Source organism: Scylla paramamosain, chromosome 21, assembly GCF_035594125.1.
Source record: "Scylla paramamosain isolate STU-SP2022 chromosome 21, ASM3559412v1, whole genome shotgun sequence".
Classification (NCBI taxonomy): domain Eukaryota; kingdom Metazoa; phylum Arthropoda; class Malacostraca; order Decapoda; family Portunidae; genus Scylla; species Scylla paramamosain.
In genome coordinates this window covers 1,894,195-1,918,587 of record NC_087171.1, presented here as the reverse complement: position 1 = coordinate 1,918,587, position 24,393 = coordinate 1,894,195, and the positions used below count along the sequence as shown (strand labels likewise).

At 40.6% G+C, this 24,393-nt stretch overlaps 1 protein-coding gene across 6 annotated transcripts in view; it reads left to right on the top strand.

Moving 5' to 3' along the window:
- LOC135110851 (DNA repair endonuclease XPF-like) overlaps positions 1-24,393 on the top strand; it is a 178,520-nt gene that overhangs the window by 68,025 nt on the left and 86,102 nt on the right. For all 6 annotated transcript variants that reach the window (XM_064023457.1, XM_064023453.1, XM_064023456.1 and 3 more), the window contains one exon: positions 12,521-12,693. In XM_064023457.1, the coding sequence (XP_063879527.1) occupies positions 12,521-12,693 (173 nt within the window). The remainder of the gene's footprint in view (positions 1-12,520; positions 12,694-24,393) is intronic.

Genomic DNA, 24,393 nt, shown 5'->3' with positions numbered 1-24,393 from the left:
GGGTCCTTGACCCTTCTTCAGTGGCAGAGGAGGCTGTTGTCTTCTTGGAGGTTGTGTAAAGAATGACAGGCCAGTGGCGCGGGCTCCTTTTAAACAGCTGCCTCGGGTCTAGGCACGGGCAGCTCGGCTTCTGATTGGTTGGGAGCGGCTGGGTTTAGGCTTCGCTTCATATTCGGGAGCGCTTGTAGGTCTTGGTTCTGTATGTTAAGCTTTGGTTCTAAATTCTTGATATGTAGGGCTTCTAAGATTGGGAGGCGTCTGTTATCCTTGCACGTGGTGATGATCTCCGTTTGTTCTTCAAGGTATTTTCTAGTGAGTGCAGTTTTGTACACTTGGGTCACGTGGGTCTTGGGCGCACCTGATTTTAGGTGGTAGCTGAGTCTTCTAAGAAGACTCAGCGCCTAGATTTGAGGCAACTCTATAAAAGGAGCCCACGCCACTGGCCTGTCATTCTCTACACAATCTCCGAGAAGACAACAACCTCCTCTGCCACTGAAGAAGGGTCAAGGACCCGAAATTGCGATCTGGCGAAGATGATATCCTATGGGAAAATCATCAATATTCTTACCAAAGAGAATAAGATACTCCTTCGAGAAAAAAGAAAACATCATGAAGAAAATCATAAATGCTGAACTCAGTATCACTTTCAACGAAATATGTACAAGAGAAAACCTCCTGCCCATTTATACACTCAATATATATATATATATATATATATATATATATATATATATATATATATATATATATATATATATATATACATACATACATACATACATATTGTTGCATATGTGCCAATTCCCCTGTTACACATGTAAAAATAAGAAATAAAAAATATTCTCTTATTCAGGAAAGAAAAAAAAATAAAGAATAAAAAAACTTGTGTGTATGTGTCACTTACTTCCTAGTGCATTTTGAAGAGTGAAGTATTCCCTTCAGTTGACCATAAAGAAAAAAGTTACTGGCTTCAGTGAAAAATTAATGAAGAAATAAATGCTTTTACTCAACAGTCAAGATAACAGAACAAGATAACAAAAAAAAAAAAAAAAGACTGAGGAGGATTCCTATCAAGTCAAATCCCCTTTTGGGGCAGCACCACTAAGTTAACTAACTAGATAAACATTACAGATCCTGGAGTGGTTATCTGTCTCTTAGTAGAGGGTGGATGTCCACATAGTGATTGTAGGCAGGTCATAGTCTAGGTGAATGGTGGCTGGACTCATCAGTAGTGAACACGTAGTAGGAAGAGAGGTGATGGTGTTAGGGAAAGGGTCTGCAGGGCAGGTCCGGCAGTCTCTCACTTGTCTTGTGATATCTACATGGCATCACCTCGCAATCCCCTGGGTGACCAGGGTTGACTGTGTCCCACTGCCTGGTTCCTCCTTGTCCACCTGGTCTCTCCTTGCTCACTTGGTTTCTCCTTGATGCACCTATGAGAATGTTGGGCATCAACTCTCTGCTAGTCGCTTCTCAGGGCCGTGCAGTCACCACCGTGGCCAGTACTCACTGTTCCTGCCTTCTCCTGGATGTCTGGTGTAAGGTTCTTAGGGCACCACAAGTCTCACATCTCTACAAGTCTCATCACAACCAGCCAGGAGGATAGGGCTTGGCACACCAACATACACAATGTGTGGACACATACACATGCATGCAAGCTCACACAACTTAAGCATAACATATGGCACATGACATGGAAGCTATGTAGTTGGACACAGCTGAGTCTGGCTTCTGGTTTCCTGCAAGGCCTTCTTAATACCTGAGATAGCTATCTGGCTATCTGAGGCATTAAAAGGCCTCGCAGGAAGCCAGAAGCCAGACTCTGCTGTGTCCAGCTACATAGCTTCCATGATACACAGCAGGTCATGTGTCATGTCTACCTTGTGTGAGCTTGTGTGTGTGTGTGTGTGTGTGTGTGTGTGTCCTCAGTCACTCATTGTGTTGGTGTGTTGTGCCCTATCTTCCTGGCTGGCTGTGATGAGACTTATGGTGCCCACATCTAGCCTTGTGTGTTCTGCGTGGACACCTCAGTGACTCTGTTCCTAGCAAGTGAGTAGATGGTGTGTGTGTGTGTGTGTGTGTGTGTGTGTGTGTGTGTGTGTGTGTTGTGTAACGCTCCTTTTTATTATTTCTGTGTTTCTTTGAGTCTCCCCAATAATTGTTTTCTTTTGTAGCTTGCGGTGAAGAGGAGGATAATAGCGGTAATTAAAGGTTTAGTGATTATATGAAAAAAGTATATTTATAAGGCGTGTATTCGTGGGATTGATTTAAAAGTCTTGAAACATTTGTTATAAATAGTCTTTACTTATTTCAACTGTGGTTTTCTCTAATCAGTGGTAATACGAATAATAGGATTACATCATGTTGCGTCAGCCTACCAGTAACTCATAAGGTGTCATTCCCTAGCTTATAAAATATGTTAGTAATTTAGAATTCAATTATTAACTTCAACTAATGTCCAGCCTATATGCTCACCTTGCTAGCCAATTATTCCTGCATTTTTATTTAAACTCACGGTTCAGTAAAATTATTTGTGAAAGAAGAGAGAGAGAGAACTAGCTAAGGTTCCAATAACTTCAGAGGCCTGGGGGTGTTGAGGGGGAGAGCACAGAATGGCGTCTCCCTTCCCTCTGGCAACAGATAAAATAGCCGGTGTTGGTCCCACGTGGAGACAGGCCACAGAGTCTTGGGAAAGTGTTAGCCATGTAATGTTTCTTTAGTCAAATATAGTCTACTGTGAATGTGTTGTGAGCAATATTATTGCCGTAGAGAAGTGATGGATGAAGGCTGTGACGCTATTTAGGGATATAACGGTGCCCAGAATCAATGGTACTCTTGAGGAGTTATAAAAGTAATTATTTTCTTGTGTATTCGTAGTGTTAAGTAACGGAGTATAAGTATATATGCCATACCAGAATTTCAAGTGCCTTTTTTTTTTTTTTTTTTTTCTAGATTAGCCACTCGATAGTGTCATAGTGGGTCAGTCAACCCAAAGAATCCCATCAGTATTATTCATTTAATTATTTTTTGCTATTTTTATATTTTTCGTTCCTCCTAATAAAGCCACACTGTAGGTACTGTGTGATAATTAACCTCTCCCTACCCTCTGGCCATGTCGATGAAGGCGAGAACCATTACCAATCAAAAATGTTTTCTTTTTTTCTATTGTGTGTGCGTGCTTCACCTCTTCTCTCTTCTTCTTCTTTTTTCTTCTTCACCGTGAAGATCTTTGCCTCGTCTCATTAGAGCTCTGATCGGACCGGTGAGGAAGAGGGAGGAGGGGGGAACCGGAGGGGGGGGTGGCGTTACACTGGTGGCATAGTGGTGGGATTCGCTGTAGTCTTGGCCAGTCGTATTGGGAGAGACAGAGTACTGACAGTTGGGTAATATTGGGTCAAGTAATGTTCAAAGTGGCTGTTGTGGGTCATAGCCAGGTACCACGTAGGTTTGATGTGGAAGTGGAGAATTCAGAAGTAAGGATATATCGTGCAGGAGGAGCAAGAGCTAGGAATTTCTTTAATGACGAGAGATTGAATCACGTCTTGGCATGGAGACATGACCTCACTTTCCTCTGGTTAGGAAGCAACGACATCAATCCTAATACACAGCCTCGTGAATTAACAGATACAATTCTGAACATTGGCAAAGAAATTGAACTAAATTGCGGTTCGAAGGTTATTTTGGTAGAAATAGAAAATAGACAGTATCCATCTAGCAGACCAGTAATTCCGAATGAACGCTATAAAAAGATAAAACGTGCAGTGAATGCCGCTTTGCTTAAAAGTAAACAGTTCTTGTGTATCAATTTTAACAGTTTTGTGTTTACCCTTGGAAGAGATGGAGTACATTTCGAAACCAGTGCCAAGGTTCAAATTCAACAAAAGTTGGCTATGAATATTAGCAAAGCCAAAGCTCGTCTATTTGGCCCTGTACACTAAAGTTCAACATGGATCGCATAGAGTCACTAATAGATATGGAGGAGAATGAAGAATACGGTGGAGTTAGATGGGAAAATCCAGAGCAGGGAGAATCAGAGGTCAATGCCAATCAGGTAATGATAGATACAATGAAGTTTATGGTGGCTAAACTTGAAAATATGTCAATGAGAATTGATGGATTGGAGGACTCGCTGAGTAGGGCAGTTTCCCCAGAGGGAGGAGGTACTCCAGCCGTTCTTTCAAACAGTCAGTTGCAAGTTCAAACCTCACTCCCTAGTCATTCCATGCCATTAGCCCCAGTCATGACAAGTACCCCTGCGAAGTCAACCTCAGAGGTTAGAGTCAAGCCGAGTGACATTAAGATCTTAGAGTTGGACGAATTGCAACGTTTAAACTCAGCGGCACGGTTACAGATGTTTTTCGAGTCGGTTGAGCGGTGCGCAAGTAATTCAGACGCTAGACTGGAAGTGGCTAAGTCACGAGTTGATGGGGACTTGGCGGTTATGATTCACACAGCGCAAAGACAAGGAGAAGTAAAGGTATGGGAGGACTGTAAGACATACCTAACCAAAGAGTTTGGCGTGGACCTGAATTTTGATCAAGCTTGGAGACAGAGTGACTCTTTTCACTATGATTGGCTAGAAAACCCTCAATCCTTTGTTCACAAGTTCAAATGTCACTATGCTGCTATCCGAGGGACATTTCATGGCGAAATTCTACCTGATCGAGACAAGCTTCTCAAACGTAAGTTATTGCAGGGATTCCCCAAGAGCAGTAAAGATCTTCTTGAGACGTTCATGGATGACAATATTCCCTTGAACAAATTCCTTGGACATGTAGAAAATGAACGGATCTTGCTAATGCAAAAACATGCGTCAGTCAATTCAGTTCCTAATCATCCTGGGGAGGATACCTCTCGTTCTTGCTCTCGCAGTAACTCGCAGAGTTTAGCCAGCATCCAATCAGATATTTCCTCTCCCCAGTCTGAAAATAATTTGTCAAAAATTGCTGCTAAACTAGATCAGTTGCAACAACAAATAAGTAGGTCATGTGTCTCCAAAGCACCTTCGTCACCTCGCAAATTCTGTGCATTTTGCCAAACTGAAACTCATTCCCTGAGAGATTGTTGGAGGAAACCAGAAAGGGGACACTGTTTCGATTGTAGGAGGTACGGCTGCCGTCGGGGTAATCCCACATGCCCGGGAAAAACCCCACGGACACCTTCAGTTCCCCAGAAAAATGATGGGAGAACAAGTGCCCTTCCCAAGAAATCCCAGTCAGTCTGTAACACACAATTGACAGAAGGAACACCCAACGTATCAGTCGGTGATTCTACTCAATGACTAGGCCGAGAAGATCTATCACCTGTAGTCAACCTCATAGTTAGTGGTAAACTCTGTTCTGCGTTACTCGACACAGGTAGTTGTGTAACCCTAATCCGGCGAAGTACGGTACGTAGGCTGAGTCTTGAAGTAGATAAATCCAGGTGTTTGCCATCATTAACAGCGGTAAATGGAGATCCGTTAAAAGTTCTTGGGATGGTAAAAGTTGAAATTCATGTGGGAGATCAAGAAGTGTGCAAACAGTGGATTTCAGTAGTGCCAGATTCATACCTCCAAAGAGATTTGTTGCTAGGTTGTGATGTTATTCAGCGGTTAAGCTTAACTTGGAATCCGCGGGAGAAGATGATGCTTTGGGGAGGAACCTCATATTCTGTTTCTCATGTCCGTAAGACTCGAGTTTGTGTAGGAAGGGTTTGCCAATCTCTTCCCATGAGCGTTCAATGTGAAGAGAAGAGCCGAGTTCAGCTCAAAGATATGGTTCATCTGAAGCCCCACCAGGGTAAAGTAATTCAAGTTGAGGTTGATGAACACTCGGGATCGAGTCTGTTGGTATATCCTCAATCTCGACATTCTTCTCAAACCTGCCCGTTGTTAGTAGAAGTCAGTGAAACCCAAACCATTCCCGTACTTGTAGACAATTTGTCCAAGGTACATAAGTTCCTAAAGACAGGTACAGTATTGGCCTATTATGAGAATTATTCTGGTCCAGTCGAGGATACATCCTCACAAGTGTGCCACACCCGTATTGAGAATGAGTTGGAACCTCAGAATGATGTGGTAGAAGGAAATGGTACCCGAGCAGAACGTTTGCAGAGACTCATTAATCAACAGAATTGGGCTCACCTCGCGAATGATCAACAAAAACAATTGTCCAATGTAGTGTTATCACATGAGAAGCTGTTCATGTTAGAAAAGAAGGACATAGGCACCATCTCGGGTGAACCTGCCCACATTGCCGTGTCCGACCCAAACCCTTGCCAATCTCCTATGTACCGTTATCCTGAACATGTTAAGATGTTAGTATCTCAAATGCTAGTGGAGATGGAGGAGAGAGGTGTGATTGAATCTTCGAGTGCAGCATGGCTGTCTCCAATTGTCCTCGTGAACAAACCTGATGGGAGTAAGAGAATGTGTTTGGATTTTAGACAGGTGAACGAACGGCTAGCTGCGGATCTTTATCCATTACCTCGGCTTGAGGATTTGGTCAATGTCGCGGCAGGTCACCAGTACTATGCCACACTAGATTTAAAGGATGCATACTTCCAGATAGTCTTGGATGAGGAAAGCCGAGATCTAACAACTTTCTCTGATGGAATATCACTGTATCGTTTCCGTCGGTTACCGTTCGGACTGAGTTGCGCACCCGCAATCTTTTCTCGCAAGATGGCCGAAATCTTGACGCCTTTGTTGCGTGAGGGATGGGTCAAAAACTATCTAGACGATATCATTCTATGGGCCGAGAACTTCGACCAGCTAATGGAAAGATTGGGTAGACTGTTCGCCTTGTTAGAGGAGAAAGGTATCAAGCTGAATCTGACTAAGTGCGACTTGGTAAAGCAGGAGGTGAAATTTCTAGGTCACCGAGTTTCTAAGGATGGAAGTACTCCTGATCAGAAAAATCTAGAAGCAATTAGAGAACAAGCTCCACCTAAAAATGTCAAGCAAGTTAGGAGATTTATTGGCATGTGTGGGTTTTATCGGAAATTTGTACCCAATTTTTCAAAGATAGCCATGCCTCTCACAAATCTCATGAAAGGGGATGTAAAGTTCAGTTGGACAGATGAATGTCAGGTTGCATTCAAGGCTCTCAAAACAAAACTTATGTCAACGCCCATTTTGGCTAGTTATCAACCTGAACTTCCTCTGGTCTTAGTCACAGATGCTAGCGATGAGTGCGTAGGAGCGGTACTGCACCAAGTTCAACCTGATAAAAGTGTCTGACCTCTAGGTTACTATTCTAAGAAGATCAGTAAGTGCGAGCAGAAGTATTCAGTCACCGACAAAGAAGCGTTAGCTGTCGTGTTAGCTTGCCGTCATTTCCACCATTACCTTTGGGGAACCAACTTTGAGATTCAAACCGACCACCAACCGCTCACTACTATCTTCCGTAGGCGGACTAAGTCACCCAGAGTAACTAGGTGGATGCTGGAAATGCGCGAATATCACTTTCGCGTAAAGTATGTAAAGGGAAAAGATAATGTAGTGGCTGATCAGTTGTCGCGTCCTGTTAGGCTTATCACACATCAACCCAACGTTACCTGGTTAGGCCTAACCCGAGAGGAATTCATTAAAGGACAGCGCGAAGATCCAACTTGGAATGAACTCTTAGACTACTTGAAGGGTGGGGTGTTGCCAGGGCGAAAGATTGCTAAGGCAACCCTTGATCAGTTTGAAGTTCTGGATGGTGTGTTGCACTATGTTAGAGAGACCAAAGATGGCAGTCTAAATTACACTGTAGTAGTACCCCGACACCTAGTCAGAAAGGCACTAGAAGTTGCTCATGATCAATCAGGACATTTTGGGCAGTTCAGATCCATCAAGCAGGCAGAAGGGTTGTTTTATTGGCCTACTATTAAGTCGGATGTAATACAGTATCTTAAAGAGTGTCTAAACTGCCAAAAATTCAAACACAACCGAGGAATGTCACAGCCATACCGAGAGTTACCTATAGTGTCACAGCCATTGGAGAGGATTGCCATTGATCTCACTGACATGACCAACGGACAGGAAGGTCAAAGGTATATCCTCACCATCATAGATCACTTCTCTAGGTATGTAAAATTTTATCCTCTAAAAACAAAACATGCTCAGGGTATAGTAGCTAAGCTTTCCCAATACATCTCTGACTTTGGCCGGCCACTCTCCATCCTGTGTGACAATGCCTTAGAGTTCACGGGACGAGATCTAAGAATCTGGGCTGGTCTTCATGGGATAGAACTGCTCTACACCACTCCCTATCACCCCCAGTCAAATGGACTCATCGAGAGAATGCACCGGACCCTGAAGACCGTGCTGTCCCAAATGTGCAAGGGTTACCCTTTAAGGTGGCCCGCCCTTCTCAGTGAATGTCAGTCACACATGAATCTGGCAGTACATAGCAGCACGGGGGTCTCTCCATATGTAGCATTCTTCGCAAGACAGCCACCTCGTTTCGTCACGGCGCCTCTCCTGACGGTGCAGTCTGAAGATAGTGACGTTCAGCAACTTAAGCGCATGATTAAAGACGCTAGTGTGACGTCACAGAGGAGGTACCGTGCAGTGGCGAACAGAAAACGACGTGATGAAAAGGTCTCAGTTGGGTCCTTGGTGTGGGTGAAATCAGAAACTCCGTTGCCTGGTACCTCTACCAAATTGAATGCTAAGTGGAAAGGACCATATCGAGTGAGTGAGGTAATCAGGGACGGTCAACTGTATGTAGTGGAGGACCCCTATTCTGGGAAGTTAGTACAAAGAGCAGCAGAAAAGGTGAAACCGTATGTGAGCCGAAGTGAAATTTTTCCGGAGTTGGAGGAGAACTATTCAGACGGATGTGTTGAGGAGGAGGAGGAGGAGGATCAAGACCTCCCTCCCCGCCGCCGTCGACCTCCCAGACGTCTTATTGAGGAGTGCTAATGTGATGCACGAACTCAGGAGTGAGGAGAAGTGAACAGTGTTATAATGTATAGGATGTGAGGGTTAGGAATGAAGTGAGTTAAGAGCAGGAAATCCTCATCCGTCACAAGTGTTCAAAGGTCAGTGACACTGTCTCAGCCACAAATAGAGTGGGGCATTTCGGGAAAGTCGTCCCCAAATTCTCGTCGTGCCAAAACAGTTCATACCAGATGGTAGCCTCTGTGTTTCAGTTCGGGGAAGTGTACCCCATTCTTGTGGGCTTTAGTTTGAGAAGTGAGGTTTCCAGGGAACGTCGTACTTGGTTACTTCCTCCTCAAGTTACAGTCATCACCTCTAACGGGTCCTAAGTTTCCCTTGAGGACGTATTACCCCAGTCTTCGTTGTAGTAAGAGGAATGATTTGTGTGAATGTTGGCGAATGTGTCGAATGCTGCGAATGTAATAGATTATTCCTTTTCTATGAGACGGGGAATAAAGAGAGTGACGGAGTTAGTCAGGTGACTTCTCTATAGATTACCCGTAGAGCAGAGGGTGACTGGGGTCCAAGTTCTCTTTTCCTGTAAGTATTCTGTATGTGAAAGGTGTTGGTACAATTTCCTACGGGAAGAAATGTACGAGTCAGGTGACTCAAGGGTAAGTGGTTGAGTCATTGTCAGCTGTTTAGTAGACCTTATGTATGGATAGGATAGGGAAAGTGTATAGGTAGGATTTTGCATGTATTCTTCACCGTGAGTTTAACTCTGGGAGAATGGGCGTGTGTAACGCTCCTTTTTATTATTTCTGTGTTTCTTTGAGTCTCCCCAATAATTGTTTTCTTTTGTAGCTTGCGGTGAAGAGGAGGATAATAGCGGTAATTAAAGGTTTAGTGATTATATGAAAAAAGTATATTTATAAGGCGTGTATTCGTGGGATTGATTTAAAAGTCTTGAAACATTTGTTATAAATAGTCTTTACTTATTTCAACTGTGGTTTTCTCTAATCAGTGGTAATACGAATAATAGGATTACATCATGTTGCGTCAGCCTACCAGTAACTCATAAGGTGTCATTCCCTAGCTTATAAAATATGTTAGTAATTTAGAATTCAATTATTAACTTCAACTAATGTCCAGCCTATATGCTCACCTTGCTAGCCAATTATTCCTGCATTTTTATTTAAACTCACGGTTCAGTAAAATTATTTGTGAAAGAAGAGAGAGAGAGAACTAGCTAAGGTTCCAATAACTTCAGAGGCCTGGGGGTGTTGAGGGGGAGAGCACAGAATGGCGTCTCCCTTCCCTCTGGCAACAGGTGGGTCTCATAGCTCTGAAATATTTGATTTTTCTTTTATTTAGAAGTGAATATTACTGTGTTCATGTTTATTATTCATGTCTCTAGTGAAGATATAGTGACTGTACGTGTTGACAGAATGGCGTCTCCCTTCCCTCTGGCAACAGATAAAATAGCCGGTGTTGGTCCCACGTGGAGACAGGCCACAGAGTCTTGGGAAAGTGTTAGCCATGTAATGTTTCTTTAGTCAAATATAGTCTACTGTGAATGTGTTGTGAGCAATATTATTGCCGTAGAGAAGTGATGGATGAAGGCTGTGACGCTATTTAGGGATATAACGGTGCCCAGAATCAATGGTACTCTTGAGGAGTTATAAAAGTAATTATTTTCTTGTGTATTCGTAGTGTTAAGTAACGTAGTATAAGTGTATATGCCATACCAGAATTTCAAGTGCCTTATTTATTTATTTTTTTTCTAGATTAACCACTCGATAGTGTCATAGTGGGTCAGTCAACCCAAAGAATCCCATCAGTATTATTCATTTAATTATTTTTTGCTATTTTTATATTTTTCGTTCCTCCTAATAAAGCCACACTGTAGGTACTGTGTGATAATTAACCTCTCCCTACCCTCTGGCCATGACGATGAAGGCGAGAACCATTACCAATCAAAAATGTTTTCTTTTTTTCTATTGTGTGTGCGTGCTTCACCTCTTCTCTCTTCTTCTTCTTTTTTCTTCTTCACCGTGAAGATCTTTGCCTCGTCTCATTAGAGCTCTGATCGGACCGGTGAGGAAGAGGGAGCAGGGGGGAACCGGAGGGTGTGGTGGCGTTACAGTGTGTCTGTGTGTGTATGTGTGTGTGTGTGTGTGTGTGTGTGTGTGTGTGTGTGTGTGTGTGTGTGTGTTTGTGTAAGTAGTAAGTAAGTAAGTAAGGTTTATTGCCCATTTGCATAAATACATTTGAGAAAGACATGTTTACAAAAGAAGTAAGATGGCAGAGACTGTCAAGCCGAAGCTTTCCGACAGTCACATATATGTACATAATTATGAATATTGTTTACACCAACACCAATTGGCAATATTTTAGGTAAACTATCTAAAGAAGTGTGTGTGTGTGTGTGTGTGTGTGTGCATTGCTTTGTTGTGTGGCTTAAACTGGCTCAGGAGAAATCCCAAGTCACTTGTAACATCAAGATCACAATGTGCCAGGTTGTTTACAGATGATCTGAGCCCAGCAGCAAAAAGTGATTCTGGTTGAGTTAGAGAATAAAAGAATGGAGAAGACAGGAAGGGAATGGATGGTGTGCTAAACTGGGGATGGTAATGTGCAAAACTCAGGATAGTAAGAATTTAGGACTGGGTGTGAAACTTAGGAGGATACTTTATATACTTGTGTTATCTCAAATACGATAGTGCACATGTGCTTATTTTGATGTATTTTTTTTTCGAAAATTGTGGAATTTTTTATAATATTTTCTGGCTCCCTCAGTTAACTTTTTCCCATATGTTCTTCAGTTGTCATAATGCACACTTGCCATAACGAATGCTACATTGGAATGAATCATGTTTGTTGTCGCATATCCTACTGTATTAGTTTTTTTGTGAGTCTCAACCTTGGCTTCTTACTGGCGTGGCGTGATGGTAATTTTAAAGTTTTTGTGATGTAATGGTTCACTTTCCTCACAGACACATTTTCAATCAACTGCTGATTACTTTCTTTTATCTCCTTGGATGAAACTCTTGCTGCTTCACTTGTCTACCTCCTACTCACTCTCAAAGTCTTCCTGGTTACTTCACATGATTTTTTCTGGTAGTTTTTGCTGTGAGGGTATGGTAGCAAAGTTTGTTTGGCTACCAAGTTGCAGCCACTGTTACATACTTCTTTCTGAGATCCATGTCTCATGCATAATTGCCTTAATGCAGAATCCATCCTTATGTAGCAACACAATAGAAGCAAGACTCTACTTAGATAGGTTGGGCTTACACCCCATTGCCATGCAGAAAGACAGAACAAGACAAAATGAGAACCCTCAAAATCAAGTGAAATGCAGGCAAAGGTAATGATTAGCAAGTGGCACCTCCCACTCTTATAGATCATTGGCTCATCTTAACGATTTACTGCCAAAAAGCTGATGTATTGGTGAGTTATCAAGTTGGTTATTATTCAAATTGCTTTCGTGGAAAAGCAATGATGAGATGGTTGGGATCACCATGCACGCTGCCATATTGCACAGACAAACCAAGTTAATGACCAATGGGTGTACAGATATATATAATATACATTTAAATATTCATATGTGTATTTATCTATTTTATTTTCTTATTTTCTTATTTATTTATTTATTTTTTTTCATTCTAGGAACTTCGAAGATCAAACAGCACTATTGATACAGAAGAATTCACACCGGAAAATGCCATCTCTAAATCTTTTGATAAAATTATGAAAATTCAACTAGACCCCATTTGGCATCAGTTATCCCCAAGAACGAGGACACTTGTAGCTGATTTGAAAGTATTGAAAACAGTGTTGGGGTAAGTCATAGTCATGTTATGATTGTAACAATATTTGTGGGAAATGCCAGTAACCATTAGTAGTCAGTTTTGTGCTCTGGTGCTTACCTCACATATCTGTGTGAAGGAATGCACATTTATGGTCAGAAGCCCTCCATATATGACATTTGAATGCCTTACATTCCATACTCATTGGTGTAGAGCTGCTGTAGATTGAATGAGACATCTTCATGTTATTTCCCTTCACTGTGTCTGATGGCACAGGTTCTAAATTTGCTAGTATGTCATACATACTTAAAAGTAAGGATCACTAATAAGTGATATCTATCAGATGCACATAGCATGTTGTGGGGTTTTACTTATTAACAGTTTGGTAAGATAATAATGAATGAGATCCTTTAAAGACATGAGAGAAAATGCATGTGTCAAAGGATAATTAACATGAGCACAGGAAGCACAGTCTGTGATTGGATGTGGTAATGTCATATGCCATAGTTAGGATGTCATGGGTTGTTACCTGATAAGTAATAGATCATTCATTTTCTGTATCATGTAATATCTGGCTTATCAGTAAATTTTCAATAGACTAATATATACAGTGGAACTGCAGTTACTGAACACCTTTTTTCAAACAAATCGGTTTTCAAACAAAACTTCGAACTCATAATTGCTTCGGTTGCCATACCATTATTCAGTTCTCTAACAAAGCTACTTGATTTGAAATAATAAAAGACAAAGGAAAGGCTTCCTTTTATTACTAATTTATAGTTTCTATAAATATTTTCTTCATTTTTATATATTTGAAGGAGAGACACAGTGGATAAGACAGTAATTCAATCTTTGAAAAAAGTTAAATGTGATCCCGTTGAAGAGCCTCGATGTAAACGAACAGTTTTACAGCTTTCAGGAGTAATCCTGAGTCACCTGTGGCTCTCTCGATAACCCACGACTCTATCACAACAGCATTTTTCCATTAGGTTTTCTTAGCAGTAAAATGTCTAAGTGTTATGATCACCTTCATTTTGGCAGTAAGTGGGTTGCTCCTTTCTGTGTCACTCTGTAAACCTTCTTCACTAGATTGGTGACAAAGAGAATACCTGCATGGTCTAAACACTCTCTTCTGATGAGTTCTATGTTACTAAGTTCATTCATTACATCCTTTCTGGATAAATAATTTCTGAGTTGGAGATGTTGTGGAGCGGCCATCTTGGCAGTGGGAGCAACTGTCATGAGCTGCTAGGATTGGGTGAATGGGGTTAATAAATTTTACTTTGATTTCTATGGGAAAAATAGTTTTGGTTTCAGAACATTTTGGATTTTGAATGGCATTCAGAAATTAATTAAGTTTGAGAACTGAAGTTCCTTTGTGTATTCCTGTTCACAATCATTCCTGTTCACAAACAAATTAGTTCACAAATAAATTTTTGAACAATTTTTGCATCAGTTCATGAATGATGTTTTGGTGTGCAAACATACAAACACCCAATAAACCCCCTCAGCTGGCTAGCACTTGTTCAGTTGTATTTTAGCATGCCTACTGTGAACAGTATTTGTCTTAGTGCTATGTTTGTAAACATTACTTTTTGAGTCTTTTTGCTCTTACTAAATTTCAGGATGGATAGAAAGATAATTTGAGAGGAAAAGACAAACTCACCATGCATCAAACATGTGTTAGCTAGAAGGAAATATTGAAGTATATGAGTCTGTTTGTGTAAAGCAGTGATTTTTGTGCATGGATTTGCTGATGACAGTGAACTAATGGAAAAATTATCATTATGGAGGAAATATGTAGTGAGATATTGAGCTGGATATCCCACATGGAAAAAGTGTGAAATACAAGATAAGTTGAATTAGAGCTATAAGAGGCATGTTGAAAATTATATAAGGACAATACAGAACTCAAACAAATGTAAAATAAAAAAAAAAGTTAGCTGCCATGAATCATTGATGAATACCTACCAAAGAGATTACAATGATGTAATAAAAATAAAATGTATGCAGAGAGGAACATGAAAAAGGGCTTTGGAAAAATTTTAGAGAAACAATGAATCTTATCAAACAAAACCACCAAAGTTATTAAGGAGGAAACATTAGTAAGTGACACAGTGGACAAGAAAAGTACCGTATGAAGTAATCTTCATGGTCAAGGAAGAGAAAGTTCCTAATAAAGTAATAAAGAAAAGAGAAGACACAATTAATGACAAAAGTGATGAAGAAATTACAGGAAGAGAAAAGAAATTTAGCAAATGAAAGATCAATGAGAGAAAAGTTTAGGTCCAAAAGTGATGCCAAAGAAATGCTAGTAGGTTCATGGAATCTGGCCAGAATGGATGAATGGATTACTTTAGAATTAAAAAAAGGAATTTTAAGAACTGGGAACAGAGGCCAGACAAAAACAATGGGATGAGATCTGAGGCAAATTAGAAGACTTTTATTAGAAGGCGTTGGACATAATGCTAAGAAAGTGGTGCATATATATATATATATATATATATATATATATATATATATATATATATATATATATATATATATATATATATATATATATATATATATATATATATATATATATATATATATATATATATATATATATATATATGAAGGAGAACAGAGAGGAACTAAAAGAGAGCATTGAATATTGAAGAATAATATTCTGCATATGAATGTGAATGGTATTATATCAGCATTGACCAAAGTGAATGATTTTTCAAGAAGAAACCTGAGACTGTGGGCTGAGATGAGACAAAATTGTGACATAAGGGAATCAGTCAATATTTTAGAGGACAAAATATAACAGAAAAAATGGAGGAGTAATGTTTAGTGAAAAAGGTAAAATGATACATGGAGATGAGTATGGAAGGATTGTGTCTTCTTCTTTCAGCTGCTACCATTTCGGGGTCGCCACAGCGGATCACTCTTCTCCAATGTGCTCGGTCTTCTGCGCCTTCCTCTGTCACTCCCACCACTTGCATGTCTCCCTTCACAGCATCCATAAACGTTCTCTTTGGTTTCCCTCTCTTCCTCCTACCAGGTAGATCCATGTCCAGCATCCTCCTCTCCACATACCCCTTGTCACTCCTCCTGACATGCCCAAACCATCTCAGCCTAGTCTCCCTAGCTTTGCCCCCAAACCAATGTATGTGTGTTGTTCCTCTGATATAATAATTTCTGATTTTATCCATCCTCATCACTCCAAGAGCAAATCACAATCTTCAATTCTGCTGATTCCAACTCCGCTTCCTGCTTTTTCGTTAGTGGTACTGTTTCCATACCGTACAGCATGGCAGGTCTCACTACTGTTTTATAAATCTTTCTTGCGGAAATCTTTCTGTCACATGTCACTGCTGCTGTCTTCCTCCACCCATTCCATACCACTTGCACTCTCTTCTTTACCTCCCTACCAGTCTCCATTACTCTGTACCATGGACCCCAAATATCTAAATTCGTCAACCTTTGTCATTTGCACACCTTGTAGCCTTATTGTCTCCCCATCACCTCCATTGAGACACATGTACTCAGTCTTGCTCCTGCTCACTTTCAGTCCCCTTCTCTCCAGTGCATATCTCCACCTCCCTAACTCTGTCTCCATTTCTTCTCGGTTTTTGCAACAGATCACTATGTCGTCTGCGAACATCATAGTTCGTGGGGATTCCTGTCTAACCTCATCAGTCAGTCTGTTCATCACTACTGCAAACAGGAAGGGGCTCAAAGCTGATCCCTGGTGCAGTCCCATCTCCACTCCAAAACCCTCTGTCATTCCTGCAGCACACCTTACTGCTGTTACGCTGTTTTTTGTACGTCCTTCACCACCTTCACATACTTCTCTGCCATTCCCAAGCACCTCATGCAATACCACAGCTCTTCTCATGGCAGCTGATCATAAGCCTTTTCTAGGACTATAAACACACAATGCAGCTCCTTCTGTCCTTCCCTGTACCTCTCCATCATCATCCTCAGAACAAATATTGCGTCCGTTGTGCTTCTCCCTGGCACGAATCTGAACTGCTTATCACTGATCCTCACCACTCTTCGCAATCTCGTTTCCAGGACTCTTTCCCATATGTTCATTGCATGACAACAGCTTAATTCCTCTATAGTTGCTGCAGCTTTGTACATCTCCCTTGTTCTTGAAAATTGGCACTAGCACACTTTTTCTCCACTCATCTGGCATCCTCTCGCCTTCTAAGATTCCATTGAACAGTCTGGTTAGCCAACCCACTGCCATTTCTCCAAAACTCCTCCATGCTTCCACTGGTATCTTATCTGGGTCTTCTACTTTACCTCCCTTCATCCTCCTCAAATCCTTCCTCACCTCTTCTCTACTGATCATTGGCACTTCTGATTTAACTCTTCCACCTCCTCTAACCTTCTTTCCCTTTCATTTTCGATGTTCATCAGATCCTCAAAATACTCCTTCCATCTTTTTAATATATTCCCTTGTCAGTATATTTCCATCTGCATCCTTTATCATTTTTAACATGCTGCACATCCCTCCTATCTCTGTCTCTCTCTGTCTGGCCATTTGGTAGAGGTCTTTCTCCCCTTCCTTAATATCTAACTTCTCATATAGCTCTTCATATGCCTTTTCCTTTGCCCTTGCCACTTCCTTCTTCGCTATGCTATATATTTCCTTGTATTCTTAAAGACTTCCTTCGTCCCTATGTCTATCCCAGTTTTGTTTTGTCAGCCTCTTCCTCTTTATGCTATCCTGCATTTCCTCATTCTACCACCAGGTTTCCTTGTCTTCTTTTCTTCGTCCTGATGTCATCCCAAGTAGATATATGGCTTTCTCTCTCACTGTTTCTGAGATCTCCCAACTGACCTCTTCCCTTTCTGCCAAAGCTTGGCTCACCTCCTGCTTAAATGCTGTATTGTACTCCTTTAGTTTCCACCATTTGATCTTTGGTTCAGTCCTCACTTTCCTCCTTGTCTTCACTTTCAGGCTCAGGTTCCCAACTAACACTATGCTGTTTTGCCACACTCTCCCCAGGCACAACCTTACAATTGCTAAATTCTTTCAAGTTGCATCTCCTACACAGTATAAAGTCTGTGTGCTCCTTCCTCCACTCATATATGTAACTTTGTGCTCCTCCTTCTTCTTGAGATAGGTGTTCATTAATGCCATCTCCATCAGTCAACAACCATCTGTCCCTCTGCATTTCTATCTCCCACACTATATTTACCCATCACATCCTCGTCACCATTATTTCCTTCTCTGATATGTCCATTAAAGTCTGCTCCAATAACAATCCTCTTCTCTCTGGGGATGCTCTGTATCACTTGCTCCACCTCACTCCAGAACTCCTTTTTGTCCAACTCACACCCCACCTGTGGGCTGTATGCATTGATTACATTTATTTGTATCTCTTCAATTTCCATCTTCAGACTCATTACTCTATCAGATACCCTCTGTTGATATACTTTTCCTTTACTCTTACTCCAATGCCATTCCTCCTTCCATCCATGCCATGATAGAACAACTTGTAACCTTTTCCAATCAGCCATGCTTTGCTTCCCTGCCAATATGGAAGGATTGTGTCTGAAAGTATAAAGATGAGTCAAGGGAAAGAGAGAAAGTAATTATGTAGTGATGTATGTGCCATTAAGGACCAATGCTTGGAGGAAGAAAAAATCATGAGAAAATTATATTAAATTTATACAAGTGTTTACAGAAGCTATTAAAAGAGAATAATAACATAGTAGAGAAGTGTGTTGGGAAGAGTGGTATTTTGAAGTAAGTGAATGGCCTAAGGGAAGTATATTGTTGAAAATGGCAATGGATAAAGGAAAGCAACACATGGTTTGGAGGGGATGGAGAACCTTCTCAATTAGATCCACTATCAATTAAAGATCTTGAACTTATTGAAGGTATCAGCCTGTGTGCTAAGAGGGATCATCCTATAAGAGAATTTAAGATAGAAAGAAAAGAAGAACACAAAATAGGAAGATTGATTACAGCAAAATGGATTTTGTAAACCTGAGGAAGTACTTTGCACAGGAGAATTGGACAATGTTCTTCAAAGGCTCCAAGAAAATGAGGAAATTTCCCGAAATCTGTAAAGAAAGAGAAATTAAATGTATAGCAAAGGTGATAGAGAAAGAGACAGGCAACAATGATTGGTTCAATATTAGATGTGCATTAAAAAGATCCAGTAGAAAGAAGATAAATCATCTTATGGAATGAATAAATACATACAAGCAAGAAATGGAAGAAACTTCAAAGAGGAGAGAAGAGGAAATATGAAAAGGATATCATTGACAAGTGTGAGGATCAACACAAGTTATTCTATTGACATGGGAATGAAAAGCTGAAAAAACAAAGAAGTTATTAATCAATTAAAGGTAAATGGAATAATTTATGAGAATTGAATGACTAAGGCAAGAAAAAATAGTGAAAGATTACATAGTTTTCACAAGAGAATGAGCTTGTAGAGCCTTATGGCATAAAAAAAGGACCAGGTGTTGACTGAGAAACATTTAATTGACCAAGAAGTAATGAATGTGATGGAGGCATAGGATGTGAGGGAAGCACCAGGCCCAGATGGAATATCAGACCAGGTATTAATGCAGTGAACAGCTTGCAGAGAAAATGTGCTGTACAGGGTGTGACATGAGTTTCTGTGCATATTGTTAGAAGTGAAAGTACAAGTTATTGGAAGTTGAAAATGTTCTGTGTACATATGCATTTTGAGGGATTGTTTAGTTGTGATATGAAATTCATGTGTGGTCATGACAGACACAATGGCCAGGCTGGTTGGGTAACCGTGGCAGGATGTGTTAATGTTGATGTCCGTTGGTGAAATTGTGAATTATTTAATCATGATTTCTACAAGTTTTGGAGCTTTACAGTATTCCATAACGAGATGAGTGGTGTTAAGGGACAGGTGACTTACCAGCAAATATCATACATGCCTGTAACTAACAATAGATAAACTAGTAGGCCACATGGCACCATTCCTGCCCAGACAGGTAGTGGGAAAGAGCATGGCTAGCACGAAATCAGCTGATTAAGAAGTCACTTGCAATTTCATGCTGAGACAGTTATAGTGAATATGTTTAAATTGTATTGCATAATTTTGAGAGAAAAAACTGCTGGTAATGCTGCACACTTAACATTAATGTTGAGCATGTGGACATGGTGCTTTCTGCAATGGTTACCCACCCAGCTTGGCTGATGTTTTTGTCACTTGGCCACACTTCAGTCTCATACCACAGCTAAGCAACACCTCAAAATGCATATGTGCATAGAATATTTTTCACTTAGAATAACATGTAGTTTCACCTAAAGCAATATCTATGGGAACTTATGTTACACCCTGTATTATTGTAGCCTCCCTGAAAGATGGCAATGCTCTTCAAGATTGGTAAAGAAGAAATATTATCCAATATATAAGGGAGGTGATGGAAGATTCTCCAGATTATAGACCAATAGTTGCAATGATCTGTGAAGAAGAAATGGATGAAGTATTTCAAGAAGACCAACATTTTCATGGAATGTTAATGAAGTTTTAAGAAAGGAAGATCATGTGCCATGAACATGTTACATGTTATATTTTTACTCAAGGGTGACAGATGTTAGTCATGAAAGAGATGGTTGGGCACTTTGCAATACCACTATTTTTCTGTTTTATATATATATATATATATATATATATATATATATATATATATATATATATATATATATATATATATATATATATATATATATATATATATATATATATATATATATAAATAGTTCTTGGCCTACAGTGTCAGTAGACATTTCTACTGCAACTCTTCTAGGTCTAGTGAGGGGCACAGATGGTGGTCCCTTTCAAACTCTTTGATGCTTAGTTGGTTAGTTCTTGACCATAGCTGATATTCAGTTGGTTAGCTTTTATCCATGGTGGTGGTGACACAGGCAGCAGATTTCTGAGTGACATCTTTGTATGTAGCATCACTTGCCATTCCTCCAGCACTCTGATGTAATGGCTGCCAAAGACAGGATTGATAGGAAACATGTGGATATTCTTTAGCCATTCAGTAATGCCTTGAATAGTGTCAAGCTTCCAGTAGGATTTGAACTCATGTCATTGAGACTACCATGACGGAGCACCAATCAGAAATTCTATTACTGCCTCCTGATGTGCATGAGGGAAAACTCAAAAGCTGAAGTTTAGATTGAAGAAAGTGGAAAATCTAATTATCTATCTGCCTATATGCCAGGCTGGCAATTCCACAAAAGGTGGCCCAGCCAAAATAGCCTACACTTGCACACATTATGAGCTTGACTCAATCCTGTAAAAATATAATTAGGTTAGAGCATCATTTCACACCTTAGTACCCCCCCCTCACTTTTTTTTTTTTTTTATGTCTGATAGGTACTGGCCAAGGGCATCAGCATTATAAGAAAAAAAAAAAGGTTCACTGGGGTGTCAGTCCTCAAACAGAGTCCAAAGTGGGCATAAGAAATTAAAGGATGTCTTTTTTATTTGTTTATTATTATAAAATAAAATGAAAATAAAAAAAAATATTTTCATTTATTTTATTTATTTATTTATTTTTCAGTGTAGGAGGGGCACTGGCCAAGGGCAACAAAAATTCAATGAAAAAAGAAGGCCCACTGAGATGCCAGTCCCTGATTAGGGTCCAAAGTGGTAATAAAAATTGAAGGATAAGTGTCTTGAAACCTCCCTCTTGAAGGAATTCAAATCATAGGAAGGTAGAAATACAGAAGCAGGCAGGGAGTTCCAGAGTTTACCAGAGAAAGGGATGAATGACTGAGAATACTGGTTAACTTTTGCATTCAAGAGGTGGACAGAATAAAGGTGAGAGAAAGAAGAAAGTTTTGTGCAGCGAGGCCGCAGGAGTAAGGCATACAGTAAGTGAGGTAAGAAGAGCATTTAGCATGAAAATAATGATAGAAGATAGCAAGCAATGCAACTTTGTGGCACTGAGAAAGAGGCTGAGGACAGTCACTTAGAGGAGAGGAGTTGATGGGGCAAAAAACTTTTAATTCCACCCTGTCTAAAATAGCGGTATGAGTGGAACTCCCCCAGAAGCATAGTCCATATGAACAGAAAAGGCCCTTGTACAGAGTTAGCAGCTGAGATATCTCAGAATACCTAACTTCATAGAAGCTGTTTTAGCTAATAGAGATGAGATATGAAGTTTCCAGTTTAGATTATAAGTAAAGGACAGACCAAGGATGCTCAGTGTAGAAGAGGGGGACAGTTGAGTGTCACTGAAGAAGAGGGGATAGTTTTTTTTTTTTTTTTTTTTTATGTAGGAAGGATACTGGCCAAGGGCAACAAAAATCTAATAAAAAAAATGCCCACTGAAATGCCAGTCCCTTAAAAGGGTGAAAGCAGTGGTCAAAAATTGGTGGATAAGTGTCTTGAAACCTCCCTCTTGAAGGAATTCAAGTCATAGGAAGGTGGAAATACAGAAGCAGGCAAGGAGTTCCAGAGTTTACCAGAGAAAGGGATGAATGATTGAGAATACTGGTTAACTCTTGCGTTAGAGAGGTGGACAGAATAGGGGTGAGAGAAAGAAGAAAGTCTTGTGCAGCGAGGCCGCGGAAGGAGGGGAGGCATGCAGTTAGCAAGATCAGAAGAGCAGTTGGCATGAAAATAGCGGTAGAAGACAGCTAGATATGCAACATTGCGGCGGTGAGAGAGGGGCTGAAGACAGTCAGTTAGAGGAGAGGAGTTGATGAGACGAAAAGCTTTTGATTCCACCCTGTCTAGAATAGCAGTATGAGTGGAACCCCCCCAGACATGTGAAGCATACTCCATACATGGACGGATAAGGCCCTTGTACAGAGTTAGCAGCTGGGGGGGTGAGAGAAACTGGCGGAGACGTCTCAGAACACCTAACTTCATAGAAGCTGTTTTAGCTAGAGATGTGAAGTTTCCAGTTCAGATTATAAGTAAAGGACAGACCGAGGATGTTCAGTGTAGAAGAGGGGGATAGTTGAGTGTCATTGAAGAAGAGGGGATAGTTGTCTGGAAGATTGTGTCGAGTTGATAGATGGAGGAATTGAGTTTTTGAGGCATTGAACAATACCAAGTTTGCTCTGCCCCAATCAGAAATTTTAGAAAGATCAGAAGTCAAGCGTTCTGTGGCTTCCCTGCGTGATATGTTTACCTCCTGAAGGGTTGGACGTCTATGAAAAGACGTGGAAAAGTGCAGGGTGGTATCATCAGCATAGGAGTGGATAGGACAAGAAGTTTGATTTAGAAGATCATTAATGAATAATAAGAAGAGAGTGGGTGACAGGACAGAACCCTGAGGAACACCACTGTTAATAGATTTAGGAGAAGAACAGTGACCGTCTACCACAGCAGCAATAGAACGGTCAGAAAGGAAACTTGAGATGAAGTTACAGAGAGAAGGATAGAAACCGTAGGAGGGTAGTTTGGAAATCAAAGCTTTGTGCCAGACTCTATCAAAGGCTTTTGATATGTCCAAGGCAACAGCAAAAGTTTCACCAAAGTCTCTAAAAGAGGATGACCAAGACTCAGTAAGGAAAGCCAGAAGATCACCAGTAGAGCGGCCTTGACGGAACCCATACTGGCGATCAGATAGAAGGTTGTGAAGTGATAGATGTTTAAGAATCTTCCTGTTGAGGATAGATTCAAAAACTTTAGATAAGCAGGAAATTAAAGCAATAGGACGGTAGTTTGAGGGATTAGAGCGGTCACCCTTTTTAGGAACAGGTTGAATGTAGGCAAACTTCCAGCAAGAGGGAAAGGTAGATGTTGACAGACAGAGCTGAAAGAGTTTGACTAGGTAAGGTGCAAGCACGGAGGCACAGTTTCGGAGAACAATAGGAGGGACCCCATCAGGTCCATAAGCCTTCCGAGGGTTTAGGCCAGCGAGGGCATAGAAAACATCATTACGAAGAATTTTAATAAGTGGCATGTTTGGAAGGTTGTGTCATGTTAATAGATGGGGGAATTGAGTTTTTGAGGCACTGAACAATACCAAGTTCGCTCTGCCCCAATCAGAAATTTTAGAAAGATCAGAAGTCAGGCATTCTGTGGCTTCCCTGTATGAACTGCTTACTTCCTGAAGGGTTGGATGTCTGTGAAAAGATGTGGAAAAGTGCAGGGTGGTATCATCAGCATAGGAGTGGATAGGAGAAGAAGTTTGGTTTAAAAGATCATTGATGAATAATAGGAAGGGAGTGGGTGACAGGACAGAACCCTGAGGAACACCAATGTTAATAGATTTAGGAGAACAATGACCATTTACCACAGCGGCAATAGAACAGTCAGAAAGGAAACGTGATGAAGATACAGAGAAGAGGATAAAAGACATAGGAGGGTAGTTTGGAAATCAAAGCTTTTTGCCAGATTCTGTCAAAAGCTTTTGATATGTCTAAGGCAACAGCAAAAGTTTCATAAAAATCCCAGAAAGAGAATGACCAAGACTTAGTAAGGAAAGTCAATAGAGTGGCCACGGCAGAACCCATGCTGATCAGATATAAGGTTGTGAAGTGATAGATGTTAAAGAATCTTCCTGTTGAAGATACATTAAAAAACTTTAGAGAGGTAGGAAAGTAAAGTAATAGGTTGGTAGTTTGAGGGATTTAGAATGGTCACCCTTTTTAGGAACAAGCTGAATATGAGCAAACTTCCAGCAAGAAGGAAAGGTAGATATTGATAGAGAGTTGGAGAAGTTTGACTAAGCAAGATGCAAGCATGGAGGCACAGTTTTTGAGAA